Below are 17,947 nucleotides of genomic sequence, written 5' to 3'. Positions count from 1 at the left end.
ATTGACAAAGTACAATAAAAATTAGATTATGATACAAAATGAAAAAAGTAAGATAAAAGCATTTACATCTAAAATTACTGAAATTATATTAAAACTACAATAAATTCCTTTGTATTTCATTTGTTGGCCAGTTATGGTGCAAGTCCAAGCAGCACGCTTATATCGACCTAATATGATGCTCATAATTTCCCGAAATTTGACAGGACAAATTTGAAAGCTACTGTTGCTTGCAAGTAACCAAAATGAATGTGAAGTTTTTGAACAATGAATGCATAACCTTGCAACCTGTATAAAATTAAAGGAATGTGAATGATAGGTGAGAATGTTATTTTCTTAGTTTTTATTTTTCAGTTAGCATGTACAAATTATCTGTTAACATAGATAAGATGTTAGGAATTTCGTTTGGCAAGATGAACATCCTGTATTCCAGCTCTTGGCCAGTTAGGGTAAAAGTCAAAGCATCATGTATATATCTACCTAATATTCATCTTCTTTGAATTATTTCATTAAAATCAAAATTAGTACTGTAAATATCTCAGCGAGATCCTAGAACCAACAGGGTTGGAAAAGGAAGCACAGAAAGTTTGATTATTTGTGTCTTTATTAAGTGGCGAAGTTAGGGCTCTTGGCCCTCTCTTACACTTAAGTGCCTACAATTTTTTCTTTTTACAGTGTTAATCTAAAATATCACTGTAATCAATTACTGTTATTAAGATATGTAAGTCAGGTAAGGAATTACAATAATACAATTAATTAAGCTTTCTACTGATGAAAAATTATAGGATAAATAGAGAGTGGATAATAACAAAAAAAATATATCAACTTATAACCTAAAGAATATATCTACAACTAGCTTAAAGGAAAGATTATTCAAATATAAGGCTAAAATAAATGAACTGAATATTAGTATGTTACAATCTGAGTATACTAAAATTGATGATACTATGTAGTCTATTTCTATGAACAGTCTATAGCCTTAAATAAGAGTAGTAAGAACGTAAATGGGATAGCCTAAGAACTTAAATCTAGTACATAATTTTTGGTTTCATTCACACGTCATTCACTCTTACATTCATTTGAGTCAACTGTATGTACTCTGGAGGAATTTATGGTAGATGAGCAAGACTTTGTAATATCTTCCAGGATCATATTCCATAACCTCGAAGCAGAGACCAGGAATGAATGGTTGTAGGTATTTGTTCGATGCGGTGTTATTTCAAGTAGTGAACCGAAACGAGTGTTAATTTCGTGGAATGAAGAAACAAGCCTAAAATTGGATGATAGATATGTGGGGCTGTTTGAAGAAAGCAACTGAAAGACGAGGGTCATTTGGTGCGTTTTTCTACGGTCATTTAAACGTAGCCATCATAACTTTTTTGTAGTATGGTGTTATGTGAGCATCATGTCGGAGCTGGAAGGCATATCGAATGGAAGAGTTCTGTACACGTTGCAGCTTTGTTGCTTGTTCACAGGTTATGTCAGTCAATAAACTGTCACAGTAGTCAAAGATTGGGGATAGAAGTGTTTGTATGAGTTTTAATTTAAGGTCCAGTGGCAGAACATTTTTATGATGCTTCAAAGGATAAATGGATGCATGTACTTTTCTGCACACATTAGTTATATGCTCATTCCAGGTCAGAGTCTCATTTAAGGTGACCCCAAGGTTTGTAACAATCTTGGAGTTTGGCAGTTCAGTATCATCAATGGTAATTGGAGGAGGATTGTGATTACTATTTAGAGCACATAGTAATTTTTTGTGTCCAATTATTATGCTTTGGGTCTTTCGTGGGTTGATGAGTAAGGCATTGTTTCTGGCATACGTTGTGAGTCGTCGTAGATCTGTATTCATATGCTGGATTGCTTCGCATATACTATCTACACTGGTATGGTAATATACCTGTAGGTCATCAGCATACAGATGGTATTTACAGTGGACAAGTGGGGATGAAATATCATTGATATACAGGCTGAATAATAAAGGTCCCAGCACAGATCCTTGATGCACGCCAGATAATCTGATAGCCCATTTGGACGTAACATCATTTACTGAGACACACTGATGACGATTTGTGAGGTAGGATATAAAGAAGTTGAGCGCATTCTGCTCGATGCCAAGGGAGCGCAATTTTGAAAGGAGTAGTTGTATGTTGACTGTATCAAATGCACTGCTAAAATCAAGGAGCGTGAGTACCGTCACCTGTCATTTATCCATAGCAAGCCTGATATCATCTGTTACCCGAAGGAGTGCTGTCATTGTACTGTGGTCCTTCCTGAAGCCAGATTGGAACGGGTCTAGTAGTGAATGATTTGTGAGGTATTCAGTTAGTTGCTCGTGAATTAGTCGTTCCAGGGCTTTCGCAAGCGGAGGGAGTATTGATATAGGGCGGTAGTCTGATGGATAATTTGATGTGGTGTTCTTTAATACTGGAATCACTAGAGCATCCTTCCAAATGTCTGGAAAAGTTCCTGAATTTATACAGTAATTGAAATATGAGTAATGATTGGTAATACTGCGCTGATGACATTTCTTATGAAGCCTATTGGAATAGGATCTGCTCCTTTTGCTTGAGATTTAATGGAATTTAAGACTCGTTTTACTTCGTTTATATTTACACGTTGCAATGAGAATGTTGGTTCAATATTCAAGTAATTGCCATCTTCGTCTGATGGGATTCCGGATTGGGGTCGAGTTTCTTTGATTTGTTTACCAGTGAAATGAGAGTTAAGTGTGTCCAGCAATATTGTTGGAATATGAGGTTCTTTAATTTTTCCAATTCCTATTGAATGTAACTGATTCCATGCATGAACTGTATTGAGATTTTTGGCTTGATTTCTGATATATTTAAATTTACTGTTTTTAATTAATTGTTTCGTTTTGTTCCGTAGGCGACAGTATTATTCGAAATCCGTTTGCTCTTTTGTTGCTCTGTACCGGCGAAACAAAGCATCACGGCGGGCCATTGTTGCTTTTATCTCGGTGTTTAACCATGGAGCAGGAGAGCGAGAAACTCTTGCCTGCAGAACGGGAGCATGCTTGTCATAGAGTTCTAACAATAAGGAGTTAAATCGATGTACTTTCAAGTTCACGTCGTTCAATTGTGGTATATCGTCCCAAGGCAAATTATATGCATCATATTGTAGTAGAATTAAGTCTGTATTTTTCATGTCTCTGTAGTTTATGTACTTAGCTTTACACTTCGGCACCAGTAGTGAGTAGCACAGATAGATGAGATCGTGTGTAGAGATACCAGGGACAGAGATTTGTCCGTGCTTGACAGCCTTATGGGGATTATTTGTCACTAAGTAGTCAATTAGAGTGTGGGTTGAGCCGTTACGTGTGTGTACGTGATTAGTTGCGTCTAATGGTAAGATGGTCATGTCCATTGAAATGAACAGTCTGCAAATTCGGTCCAAGTCACTAGTCTAATAATAATAATAATAATGTTATTTGTTTTACGTCCCACTAACTACTTTTTAAGGTCTTCGGAGACGCCGAGGTGCCGGAATTTAGTCCCGCAGGAGTTCTTTTACGTGCCAGTAAATCTACCGACACGGGGCTGTCGTATTTGAGCACCTTCAAATACCACCGGACTGAGCCAGGATCGAACCTGCCAAGTTGGGGTTAGAAGGCCAGCGCCTTAACCGTCTGAGCCACTCAGCCCGGCAGTCACTAGTCTGGGTCAGGAGATTTATGTTAAAATCACCGAGGATTATGATGTGTCTGTAACCTGGTATAACTCAAGAGCATATTGGAGAACCCGTGACATCTACAACAAGAAATGCATGTCCATACATACAAAAATCAAACATTATAATACGGTGATTAAATCTGAAGTGCTGTTGCAAGTGAAACCTTGGTACCTACTTAATAATAAAGGTGATCTGGAAAACATCTTGAAGGAGGAAAGGAAGATCTTGAGGAAAATTCTGGGCCCAGAGAAAAAAAGAAGGGTATAGACTCAAATCACGCAAAGCTACGGAAAGACTGTCCAACCTTGCCGCAGACGTCAGGAAACAAAGACTGAAATTCTATGGACACGTTCACAGACTATCGTCTTCAAGGCTAACCCACAAGATTTTGACATATACTGAAAAACTGAAGAATGTACCATGGATACAAGATGTTAAAAATGATCTGGAAAAGGCCCAGATAGAACCATCAGAAATACTGGACAGAAACATTTACCGTCACAAGATAAATAGATGGGTAGTAAAGCCAGAGAATGAAGTCCCTACAAGATTGGGGACTAAGTGGTCAGAAGAAAGAAAACAGGCACACAGTGAAAGAATGAAAGCAATATGGTCTGTTACAAAGGCGAATCATAAATGTAATGCATGATCCAACCGGGTCCATATGCAAATAATAATAATAATAATAATAATAATAATAATAATAATAATAATAATGATGATGATAATTTTAAATTGATCCACTGAGACCTGTCCACCAACCAATATTTTTATTTATGATGAAATTAACATTGTTTGGTAGCATTTGATCTTACTCTGTTGAAATTTAAAAAGTAACCCACCATGTTATGTGTACATACAGAACTCCTTGTTTTCTTAGTTATTTGTGAGGTAAAAATAAAATACTTTTAATAATACATGTTGGTTTGGAAGTTCTGCAGGGCAATTACAGTTTCAGATAACACTTCACCTACTCTAATTCTCTGATTTCTGTTTTGTAGAAATTTGACCATCCATTCAATCACTCTTTTGTCTACCTAATAGCCTTCATTTTGGGCAGTAATCTCCCATGATCTGCTCTATCAAAAGCCTTGGCTAGGTCAATAGTGATAAAGTCCATTTGACCTCCTGAATCTAAAATATCAGTTATATCTTGCCGGAATCCTACAAGTTGAGCTTCACTGGAATAACCTTTCCTAAACCCACTCTGCCTTCTGCCACACCAGTTAATAATTTCACAAACGTGTCAAATCAGAAAGACTCCTTTCCTAGAGTTTACAAACAACACATGTCAAGCTGACTGGTCTGTAATTATCTGCTTTATGTTTGCCACCCTTTCCCTTGTACACTGGGGCTACTATTGCATCTCTCCATTTATTTGGTATCGCTCCTTCATGCAAACAGTAATCAAAAGTATTTCAAATATAGCACTATATCCCAACGCATAGCCCTTAGTATATCCCCAGAAATCTTATTGATCTCAGTGTAGAATTTGATAGTGTGGTTCTCCTTTGTCAGTGTTTAGCAATTTTATAATGTTACTTCCACTGCATTTATCACCAGCCTGCTCCAAAGTTTTGTAAGTCAGAGGTTTTTAAACTTCTAAAATTGTGTAATTGAATTGAGAGTTTACTATACAAACATGAAATTAAATATATACACCATGACTCTACACAGACCAAACCACTATTTAAATTATTTAAAGTGAAAGTGATTGTAACTTGCATCAAATGATTTTTTAAAATCACTAATTGTCAGTTGATTACAGAATGCTGAACAATGAAAAACAAATACAGTTGATATACCAGTAGTTTTAACAATACTAAAGGCATACGTTTCTGTTGGATACAGTTCTTTATAGATTATGAAAATGCAGCTGTATATACAAAAAAAGAAGAAAAGAGAGATATTTTCCTGATAAAAATGATAACTTATTTTACAAAATTAGACTATTTTTCAGTCATATGGTGTGGCATGGGCTATGTTCCATGCTTCACAACAAAGTTATTTATTTTTCCAACTGTAGGGCCCAGAAGCTGTACAGTGTTATACCTTCTTCAGTTGCAACCCTGCACATGCAGCTCATATTGCCAGTTATGGGAAAATCACCATTGTGAGGAGATGCTTTTGACACGGTCCCTGACACACACTTTGCTTATTACGATCAGTGTAGTGCCTAAATTATATAATTTTATTGTGTCTTATTTTCACTGATGCTTTTTACTTTTACAGTTGAGGATTATTGAACTCTTTATTCAAGTCTGTAACTCCTTGTGCTGATCAGTGGTACAGTGTTGGTCTCAGAATCCCACGATCATATGTTCAAACCTGGCAGAAGTAGTCAGATTTTTGATGAGTGGAACTGTCTATTTGACACTCTATGTCATACAATGTTGGCATGAAAAAGATCTCACTTCTTCAAAGATTTCCATGTGATAGTGTAAGGTACACATGCATTTTGATTCATCAAATGCAGTTGAGTTTATGATAAATACCGGTAATACTAAAGTATATTTACCTCTGCTCTTCATGATTCTCAGAACTATCACTACTGCCTTCATCATCATTTTCATTTCCCCTTGTCCAGCTCCTGCCAGTTCAGGGTGTTCTCCACTGTTGCCTCTCCTTCCATCACTCCTCTTCAATAATTGTATTCCAGTCTTCTTTTTCTTATACTTTTCTTGACTGAGTCTATCCATCTTGTTCTGGGCCTTCCTCTTACCCTCTTTCCTTCCATCTTAAACTCCAACACTTGTTTTGGTATCCTTTCCTCCCCCAGCAACATTTGTTTCCCATGTTAGGGGCAGCTGCAAGGGCATCTGTTTCCCATGTAAGGGGCAGCCTGAATAATTGCTGGCAGTAGCTCTAAAATGCCTTTTTAAGTGGTAACCCCACTGTAACAATAGTCTAAAAATGAATGATGGTAAATATCGGCCTCGGAAAGTGTTAAGGCATACCCTGCTAATAGCTATCACTGCTGTCTTATTTGCTTGAAAATCGGATGTCCCTATTCAGAACTGTCGGGAAATATATCCTTTAATGTGAATGCTTCATGTGTTTCAGGTAAGGAGAGCTGTTTCGAACGTGTTGTGTCCCGATTTGGGCGGAAATGTACATACGTTGTGGTAGGAGATGGACAAGATGAAGAAGCAGCAGCCAAACAGGTACGTTGTGCCACTTGCTTATTCTCCTCAGTTTTATAGGTAGGATGCTTTATACTAACTGTAGTACCTCTCAATGACGGGATAATCACTTAGCATGTAAAAAATTATATTTCTGTCCACCCCTCATACTGTTCCCCAGATTCTGAGGCACGCAACTGGGCATGCCTCTCACTGTCAGCGGCTTGTCATGACATACTCTCTTCCTTGCTCTCTTTGACCCTTTATAGGTTTTTGCATTATTGCTCATGTTGATTTGATCTCTTCCTTCTAGTGTAAAAGAAAGCCAAGTTTTGGGTTATTATTGAAAAAAATACTGACAGATGTACAAAGCCTTTAGAATATTGCTGGAACAATCTTCATGGCAACTCTCTTTACAATCTATAGTTATTTACCAGCTCTTGGACAACTTTCAACATTGGTATTCCCTTTATTTTCACTGTATTGGAAAAGAGTATAGAAACTTTTTGCCCTGAGCTATTTTCTTGTAATATCCAACCATAAGAAAGATACATCTTTTATGCTTTCGGCAGGTTACAGTGACATGGAGATCACTTTGGTACATAATTGGCCCTCTGTCCCCCAGACAATACACAGATCATCTTGCCATTTTGAATGTGATGGGTCTGTGTTGGAGAAGAAGAAGGCTTATGATGTTACTGTTTACACTCAGCAAACATTGAATTCATGCATGTGGCTCTGACTTAAAGTCTAAGTAAGTCAAGAAGAGCCAGTGTTGAGTTGGGAATTTCACGCCGAACTGTGCAGCAGATAACTCATTCCAATCTTAACTATTTTCCCTTAAAAGATGGCATTGGTGTATAAACCAACACTAAGAGATAAGGTTTGAAGTCTACATTCCTTTGAATGGCATTGTAAATAAACAAAACATTTGATTCTGAATGAAGCAATGCAAGAAACTTGTGGGAGAAAAGTGAATGTGTGGGTTGCAGTGTCTAGTTATAGAATCATAAGTCCTTTTTTCTTACATACCAGTGTAACTAGTGAATGCTACTTAACCATGTTGTGAAACCATTATCTTCTGAGACTCGTAGCAAGAGGTCTACCAGTGCAAACATAGTGGTTAATGCAAGTTGGAGCGTGTTCAAACACTTACTCAGAACTTATAGCCTTCATGCAATGTCAAACAGATTTTTTGAATGTCGTGAAGGTACAAGTATGACCGAAAGTGGCTCTCCTCCTTGCCTGGACATTAACTCATGTGACTTTGTGGAGTTCCCTCAAAGAAAAGGTGTACCACAGGAAACTTGAAATTGCAGGACAACCCAGGCCGTCATCATGGAGTTATGCCATGTGATATCAGAAGGTTTATATCTGAGACTCAATATCACTGTTAAGAGTGCCTCTTCATGAAGTCGTGATGTAAAATGGCTGAAATATGGAACATGTTATCCACTATGGATATTTTTCCATCGCATATGAAAGAAAAGAATACATTGTTCTAAACTATGTAAACAAGAACACATTATTATTATTGTTGTTCTTGTTTTGTTATGCCCATTCATAGAGCGTGTTGGAACTTGTTCATTGGCTTGATGACTTTCACCTTCCTGTTCTTCCAAAATCTTCATGAACTCGCTCTGTTGCCTCTTCCATTCTTCTCACCACTTTGTACCAGTCTTGCTGCTAGTTTTGACCACAAATGTATGTTTATTTACTGAGGTCCTGAAGACTGTGCGATTTTTCACGTCGTCTTCCCCGATGTTCAATTTATTCAGGTCTCCTCCTGTTTCCTCCAGCCACTTTATTCTCCTGTTTTGGGAATTTATAACTTTGAATAACATTTTTGTGAGTCTATTACTATCCATCCTAGTCTCCTCCATACAGTATCTATTATTTATTATTAATAATAATAATGTTATTTGTTTTACGTCCCACTAACTACTTTTTAAGGTCTTCGGAGATGCCTTATTTATTATTATTATTATTATTATTATTATTATTAATTTATTATCCAAAGGAAGTGCCTCCATCCCCACATGTTTGTTTACATAAACTCTACTGAATATTTACATATGTATAGACCATTTTAAATTGACAAATTTACACTCCAAACACTGTACTCTTAGAATAATACTTACGGTATCTTGATTTATACTACACATATTACAGTAAGAAGACCCAGTCATACTCCTGTATACACACTCATTCACAACCACTCCCACACCCACACATTCAACTGTGCTTGCACACATCATTCTTGAAATTCCAATTTATACAAGTTATGTATACATCACATATGGGTTTTTATTTACATATACATTTCTACATTTCTTTTACTGCATGGAGGAAGTGAGGAAGAGGAAGCAGTTTTACTTCAGATGGTAGAAGATTCCAGAGACGAGCACACCATGCGTAAACTCCATTTAAATACGAGGTTGTTCTGGCAGGGCGGGGCAAGAGTGACACCTTGGCCTCTCCTGCAGGCGGTGGAAAGGGGAGAGGTGTGTGTTGTTTCAAGGATTTTTTAAGGAAGGCTACGTCAATTTGTTTGCATAAAGAGTTCATCGGTGGCAATGACCTGGCTGTGTTTAGAGGGATGTGTTTTTTTAATTATATGTTCTGCTTGGCACTGGACACCTTCTAGTTTTCTCATATTTTCCGTTGTTGTTGGGTGTCAAGAAGGAAGACGATAGTGTAGTTTGGGCCACACCAGGGAAATATAAGTCGTTCATAGGGCTTTACTTCTTCCTCCGGAGACATCTACAGACAAAACCTAGTGCTTTGTATGCCTTATATCTCACTTCCACATGCTTATTCCATTTTAGATTGTCTGTAATATGAATACCAAGCAGTTTGATGGGAGTTAGAAGGTGGTAGTTGGATTCCACACAGTTGACCGAAGATAGCGAACATGTTCAAAAAACAAGGTCTAAAAGAAGCCTTTACAACAAACTGCAAAAACATGTCAGCAAATTCATCCTCAACAAAAAGACAATTTCTCAAAGTTAGGAGTTTATGAACTAAGATGTTAAGAACCAAACTGCAACACCACATGTATAGGCCAGACCAAATGTAAATTCCATACTAGATACAATGAACACAAAAATGCAGTTAGATACAATCTGCATTCAGCCTTCAGAGAATACATATACGGCACCTAACATCATTTCACAGACATCGGCACAGATTTAAAAATCTTACACATTGAAAATAAAAGTAAATAGTTGACTATTAAAGAGGCTATTGAAATGTACATAGCAAAAATGCTAAATGACCACATGCATTTTAAAAATTCACCCCTCTTTGTCCTACTAAATTAATTTTCTGACTAGCTGTACATTTTTTGCTTTAGCGCTTAATGAATCCCACAGGAGGCTACTCTGACTTAAATGTCTGGAATGTGAGTTAGGATATTCTTATCTGTAGTAAATTCTCTGAATTTATGCAGCTTCTTCACCAATCAAGATGTTTTATTAGGTTATTATTTATTACTACAAATAAGGTCATACAAGCTATGGTTAATTCCAATTCATTACTTCATTTCATCAAAATCATTAACATATATTTACTACCTAATAAACAAAAATACATTATAAATGAAGAAGCAACACTCCCCTCTCCAATGAACAGAGTTAATGCCCACAATATTCACCCCCTCCCCTCCTACCACACTTCCCTTCACCTATGCATGGAACAAAGTTATTGCCTACAGAACATTATTTTACACATTTTGCATTAGCGTTTAATGAATCCCACAGGAGATTACTCTGACTTAAATGTCTGTAATGTGAGTTAGGATATTCTTATTTGTAGTCATTTCTCTGAATTTACGTGGCATCTTCGCCTGTCAAGACGTTTTAGCAGGTTAGATCACTTCTTCTTCATCATCCATTCCCTTTTCCAGATTCTCTTTGGGTAGGGTAGTGTACCAAAGCCCTCCACCTCACTCGATCTTTCCACCACTCTTCTTCTAGTACTTTATTGTTATTGACTCCTCTATTTGCAATACAGTCCACAACAGAGCTCCTCCATCTCATCCTAGACCATTCCTTAGGCCTTTTTGCAGTCTCTGTATCCATGAATGTTCTCTTTGGTATTCTCTCTCCTGGCATTCTCATTATGTGTTAGATCTATCAATAAAAATAATGTCTTAGAAGATACTCCTTAATTCAATTCCTTACTTTTATTTCATCAAAATCATTTGCTTCTATTTACTTTCTAATACACTGAAAATACATTATAAGGTGAAGCAGGAGCACCCCCATCCCCTCTCCAACGTACAGAGTCGATGCGCAAACATTCGCATTACCCCCTCTTCATGAAACAGAATTTCACCCCACTACTTAGCTACCAAGACCAGAGGTAAAGAAATGATGTCAGTTCAAACACAGTTGCTGAAGGTAAAGGACAGCAGCTAAGATAAGTAGAGAAAAATGTCCATAAGCTACTAAAGTTACAATAGAGGACAAATACATTCATTGTTTGCTCATATCATCACCAATTCATAATCATTGACTCTTTTGTACAACGTAAACAATATTGTACATATATACACATGATTTAAAGTGATTTAATAGAATCTGAGGATGTTCTTGTAGAACAAAACATGTTATTCTTTGTTTAATAGTGTGTGTGTGTTTTTTACAGGTGTGTTATAGTGTTATATATTTTGATCTAGTGTGTTTTACAGACTGGAAAGCTTTCAAGTTATATTACTTCTGTATCAATTCTCTGCCACCATTGTCCAAGATAAATGTGTAATTCGTAAAACAAATGGGGTGACATTTCATGTGTCTCCTTGTGGTGCTAGCGCTGCTGCTGCTCCTCCTCCTCCTCCTCCTACTACTACTACTACTTACAACCTTTGCTTGTTCAACCCATGGTCCATTTAAATTCATTAGATTTATAAAAGTTTTCAGTATCCTTAAGTGTTGTTCTCAATGTTTCAGCTCAACTTCCCATTCTGGAGGATTCAGAGTCACAGCGATACAATTGCTCTCTATAACGCACTGGACATGGGCTTCTTATGATGTGCAAATCTCCAACAAGAGAGGAAGAGTCAGAAGATGGTATCTGACAAACAATCTGTTGAAGTTTAACCTGTGATCCGTGTTTGATAAGTGTGAGTGCGTGAATGAGTTCGTCGATAACAGAGGTATAAAGGTCATTCGAGTTTAAAGAATGTCTGATTCTGAGTTGGAACATTATATAATATGAAAACTCTTAATGTATGAAAAGTAAACGTGAAAAGGAAATATGTACGAAAGCAACTGACCTGTATGAATGTCATAGTAGACTCACACAGGAAAAAGAAAAACAAGACGGTAAATATATCAACCTATGCTGTCATCAGTATTAGAATAGTACAGTCAGACCATCTGGTTTTGCTGTTTGAACTAGTAAAACATAAGAGATTTCATTATTGTCACCAAAAGATATAAATTTCAGTACATGAGGAAGGTGGAATTTTAAAATAGCTGGAGAAAGGGTAAACTGGTTGTTCAACTTAGCTTGTACTTGTAAAAGTTGGCGGGAACTGGGACCATTATCCAGTAATCATGTTGAGGTTCAGGGATGTAACTATCGCTTTTTCAGCAATGTTATTAGCCAGAAATATAAACATATTGCATTGCATTTTGTTACTCTTGCAAAGGACACAAAAGAAGAATAACTTTGATGGCTATACTATTCTATATAGATGTTGGCTTAGTCTGAAATATTTACTGTCTGGATCTGTCTATTGCATTTCTCATCCTGGCAATTTACTGTCTTCATTTTGCTTTACGTCCATTTTTACCAGAATCAGTATAGAATATTATTTAAATTTATATCAAAGAATTGTTTGAATTTGTCTAAAATGACTTTTCATAATAAAAGAGGAAATACAAATATAAGATTCAAAGTAATGTGATAAATTTGTTGTTTGCTAGAGATTGATTTATTCATAAGAAGAAATTATTTGAGTTAATTTTTATTTTTTTTGAAAATTGTTTTAAAAGTAAATGAAAGTATGTCTGCATATACATAATTATACAATTCACTGTTCAGTTGGTATGTATCTGATTTCTTACATCTAGATTTTATTTATTTTGCTTGATGCAATTTGCTACTTCAGTAAAGCTTATTGTAACCTCTGCATCAGGCTTCAGTTATCAAAGTAGGCAGGTTTTATTTAAGTCTTGTACAGATCAAGGACTGGCTACTGATAGATAAAGAAGCCTTTTCCAGTTTGTAGAATACTGGTTCTGGAAAGTAGGTATAGTTCTGGAGTGAAAATGGAACATTTGAGGTAAATGAATTGTTCTGAGCAGAGATCACCATTGCAGCCACCATTATAATTTGTGAGAATTTTTAAAATTTGAGTTTGTTAGTCTATTATGTTCACAATCACTGTCACTGGTTTTACTGGGTTTCTTATATTTTTTTCAGTCTACGAAGCCACTCTCTAATTCTCTATTAACATTACAATAACACTTCAAAGAATATACAGAATATGGGAAAGAATACTGATGTACAACAAAAATTATTTCAAACCTAACTAAGAATTTACAGTATGTTTATAATTCTGTATTTCCCACAAGTTATATCAACAATATAATTTAAAAAACATAAACTGACAAGACACAATACCAATAGATAAAGAAGCCTTTTCCAGTTTGAAGAATATTACAAACTAATTTTGAGTAATACAATTAAAACAACATCGTGAAATTTGTTTCTTTCTTAAATGATCATAATACTGAATTTAACTTTTGCTTTGCTTGAAAATTTTGGGCATAGCATGTTTCCCTGTTCATTTACATAATTTTGTAAATTAATTTGAGGAAATTTATGTTCATTTCAGAAAAAGTTGACATTTCTAGACATCTGAGATATTGAATTTTGATTTATATAAAAATACATTTCAAGGCAATTTTCCATAGCTTACATGGTCAATGTTCTCATAAGATATATTTTTCTGTAATGATGGCAAGGAGAAATGTTCAGAGAAATGTTCAGTTATTTGTCAGTTTGAGTAGGCTTAAAGGGGATGAAATATCCCAGACTTCTATCAGCTCCTGCCTTCTCTAAAACATATGGAAGTGGAAGCCTACTGTCCACATCCATTTCTGTGGTTAATTTTGAGTAGCTTTACTGTCATATAATTAATGGTTAGTTGTCAGTCTTTCTATCAATGACAAAAATAGTCTCCAAGTAGTCCTAACAGAATGAACTGGAACCCTACATTCTTGATTCTTATAAGAGGAATAAGAGACATGGGTAGAATTTATGATCCCAAATGCCAGTTCTAGTCTATCCCAGTTTACCTCATATTGGGCTATTGAAAATTTGATTTCCAGTTGATTTCGTTGCTGTGTGGACATATTTTTCAAGATTTGTAGTAAACAGCGTTATTAAAAATTCATCTAATATTCCATGTTAAAATGATGAATATAAACTTTTAATAGGAGGAATATCTATTCATTTTTTGTAATCATTTATTCCACACTACTTTCCATGACCAGTTCAGTATTGTACCGAACAAAATAGTTTTGTCTTTGAAGTCATTTGACACAAATTCAATCATTGCTATGAAGAGATGAGATGGAGCGTGTTTTCAGACAACTGTGTTCAACACATGCAAAGAAAAAAAATAAGAAAATAATGTGGTTACCAGTGCAGTCTAGTTTCTTGCCTCCCTTGAAACTTGTTATTTTAGTAATTATTCAATACTTCTGCATTTGTACATTCAGGATCACATGCAATTAACATTGAGAAAAATATGCAATTCTGTTCTTATTATAACAATTTTTATCACAATATTTGCCCTGCACATATTGTTTTGTTAAATTTGTACCTTGCAGGGAAGCAAAGAAAAAGAAAGAATATGTCGGTAAGTCATGTTTGAGGCCTTTTGTTACAAAAAAAGTTTCTGTCTGTAAACTCTCATTTAATCCCTGGATACTTTGATAACCTTCTTTATGATCTGGAAACAGAGAAGCATTTTGGTATAATTTAGGAAACGTTACTTTCTAGTAGAAAGTAAAATAATGGGAAGGAAACCAGTGTAACTCCAACTTTCTATTTAGAATTGAAAGTAAAAGTCCTTTTTATTAAATTATTGGCAATTCATAGCAAAGGAAAGTCTTATTGCTTTAATTGTTCTGAAGCTTGCTTAGCCAGTCTTAAAATTGTAAGCTCGTGTCCTCTTCCTAAGGTGGTGCAGCTTATTTCAGGCACACGCTCAATGGAGGTGAGCTGCATGTACCATTTTAGTTGTATACCAGCTCTCTGCCATTCTTAAATCAGTGGCAGTACCAGGAGTCAAACTTGGGCTACCAAGGATGGCAGTTAAGAGTTCTATCCATTACGCTATAGAGGACTAGTCAGTCTGGAAAGATAAAGAACACATTAAAAAATGTGTCCTTGAATTTTTCTTTTTTAAATACCGGACTAATCTATAAATGTGCATGCTGTTATACCGATATAAAGTTCCTTTAACTGAAACACCTCGCCCAGTGTTCTTACAAATATTGCCAGGCTGAGTGGCTCAAATGGTAGAAGCACTGGCCTTCTGACTCCAAGTAGTTCGGTTCCATCCTGGCTCAGTGCAGTGGTATTTGAAGGTGATCAAATATGTCAACCTTGTGTTGGTAGATTTACTGGTATGTAAAAGAATCTCTCAAATTCCAGCACCTCACTGTCTCCAAATAAAAAAGAAAAGGAAAGAAACATGAAAGGTGAAGTGAGAAGATCGAGCTGGCTCTAATTATTCTACTTGCATATTTTTTTTTTTGTGTGTTTTTGTAGAAATGGTTACTTGAAATATACTCATTGAAGGATAAACAGATGAAGAGAGAACTTTCTTTTTGTCATAGCAGTTAATTCTCTTTTCAACTAATAACAATGATGTGTTCTACATCAACACATAGTATAAATTAATTCAGTATGCTGGAGAATAAAGATAACATATTGCTTCTTACATAGGAAATCTATTTACACCTTATTTTTTCACTGCTACTGTAGTTGGGAATTGTCTACACCAGCACAAGATTTTATTCAACACCCCATTAACATAAAATATACATGTTTCTTTTTGGCAATGAAATAACTAATCTTTTTTCATAATTGAGGTATTTTACCCCTTGGTGAGAAAACAGTTGTTTGTAAGTTGACATCAATGACATTCCCTTGGAGATTTATTTGGCTGGTGAGTGTGTATTACATCTTTGACAAAAGGAGTAGAACTTGACTATGCTTTACATCTTTCAAGCTTCTTACAATACTTAATGGTGTCTTTAAAACTATACAGCCTTTCATACATTTAAATACTGTATATTTTTCACACTTTCAGTACTGTATATGTGGTCAATTACTTGAAGTCAAGTCAGTGCAGAATTTTTTTCCTGGTTTATATATGAATAGAATTGCATGTTTATTTTTTATACATTTGCTTCTTGCTCCTGTTAAGGAATGAATGGTGATAGAACACATCACCTATGGTTTTTTAAACAAATTATGATGTATGGTTTACAATAATGACAGATAAATCACTTCCATCAACGAGGACAGAAATATGTAAATTGTATTCAGATGTAATGTTCCTTTTGGCTGGAGGGCGAAAGTACAGTACAGTAAATAATTCTTGTGTATATTAGTAATAGACATAATTGAAAAATAAAGATCATTGTAGGTATTAGAATGTGTTCTTTTATAATGTATTCACAAACCTAATCTCATCTCCTGCCATTACTGAGGGGAGTTGGAACCCTAGAAAATAGGAAATTGACATTTTTAGAATATCATTCCACAAAGAAATGTACAATTCCTGATTAAATTGGTATATCATTTAGAATTGGTATATCCTTGTAGAAACCAGTTATTGAGGTTTACTAAATTATATTGAAGTTAAGATTACTCCATTTTTTACACATTTCCAAAATTAATTTGGAGAAACTATAAAAATATTATAGGGAGGTGCTTGTTTTGTATGAATATACATGTTTTTATTTTGAATTGTACCTATATTTTTCAAACTAAAAGCAGAGGAACACCTTCCACATTATTTTGAATAATATAAACATATGAAATTCAAGATGCTGGTATAGCTTTTTCTACACTGACGGCGAGCAGCCTAAATGCTGTCAGGGAAAATGGGGTGCGGGCAATATGCCACTGCCCAATCAGACAAAAGTTCACCTAGTGGTGGTGCTGAGAACTACTCAATCGCTTGAGCAATTTTCCATGCTCACTTCACTCTACAAACTGCTGTGTTGCCGAGTAGTCTTGCTGCGTGCGTGTGGGTCTTACAAAGAGCTTGGTTCACAAGTTTGTTTTGTACTGTCATTGTTTTGTATCCACATCAGTAATTACCTCCGTGTGTTTTATTGCGTTCTTCAATTGGCGTGTATGTAACATGTGATGTGACTTGTTCGTTTCTACTGGCGTTGGTCTATGTTATAATTGGAATAAATATCTTAAGGAAGGAGATGAGGAGCAAACGTAGAAAAATAATAAGTATGTTCATGAATATTTTGAAGGAAGCAGAAAATAATGGTCCTTTAGCGAGTGCAAAAGTGTGTGTCGGAAGCTTGTCAAGTTAGTACGTGAACCATTCAGCGTATTGTAAAGGAAGGCAAAGATAGTGTTGAGTCATCTGGTTCTATCTCGTTTCAATCACCGTGCAAACGAATCAAAAGAAACTGTGTAACGAAGGCAATCGACGGATTCGATAAATATGTAATAAGAACAATCCTCAGGTACTGCGTAGAGGGTGAATATCCAACAATGAACAAGTTACTTGTTGATTTACAAAAAGAAATAAACCTGCAATGGGGAGTTGCTTCATTGTAGATGATACTGAAGTCTATTGGATTCAAGTATTCTGAGAAAAAAGCAACGATGAGAGAGAATTTTTAAAGGAGAGAGCTGATATAGTAACAGCCAGAATAATGATTTTGAGGAAAATGCATCTTCTGAGGAATAAGAACACTTTCCCTCACATATTTTATTTAGATGCAGTCTACATTCATCAGAATTATACTCCAATGAAAATCTGGCAAGATAAAAAGGGCACAGGAAGTTTAAAAGTTCCTGTAGGGAACGGTGGATAGATTATTGTTTGTCACATAGGTATTATGATACATCCAAGA

The 17,947-nt window shown here is 35.6% G+C and overlaps 1 protein-coding gene across 1 annotated transcript in view; it reads left to right on the top strand.

The window, feature by feature from the left end:
- eya (eya transcriptional coactivator and phosphatase 2) overlaps positions 1-16,485 on the top strand; it is a 289,761-nt gene extending 273,276 nt beyond the window's left edge. The window contains exons 15-16 of the mRNA XM_067134855.2: positions 6,754-6,854; positions 11,765-16,485. Of these exons, the coding sequence (XP_066990956.1) occupies positions 6,754-6,854; positions 11,765-11,845 (182 nt within the window). The 3' untranslated portion in view covers positions 11,846-16,485. The remainder of the gene's footprint in view (positions 1-6,753; positions 6,855-11,764) is intronic.
- Positions 16,486-17,947: the final 1,462 nt, after the last annotated feature.

The sequence above is a fragment of the Anabrus simplex genome, chromosome 1 (genome assembly GCF_040414725.1).
Source record: "Anabrus simplex isolate iqAnaSimp1 chromosome 1, ASM4041472v1, whole genome shotgun sequence".
In the NCBI taxonomy this organism is placed as follows: Eukaryota; Metazoa; Arthropoda; class Insecta; order Orthoptera; family Tettigoniidae; genus Anabrus; species Anabrus simplex.
Note: the sequence above shows the minus strand (reverse complement) of the source record. Positions and strands in the feature narration are given on the sequence as shown.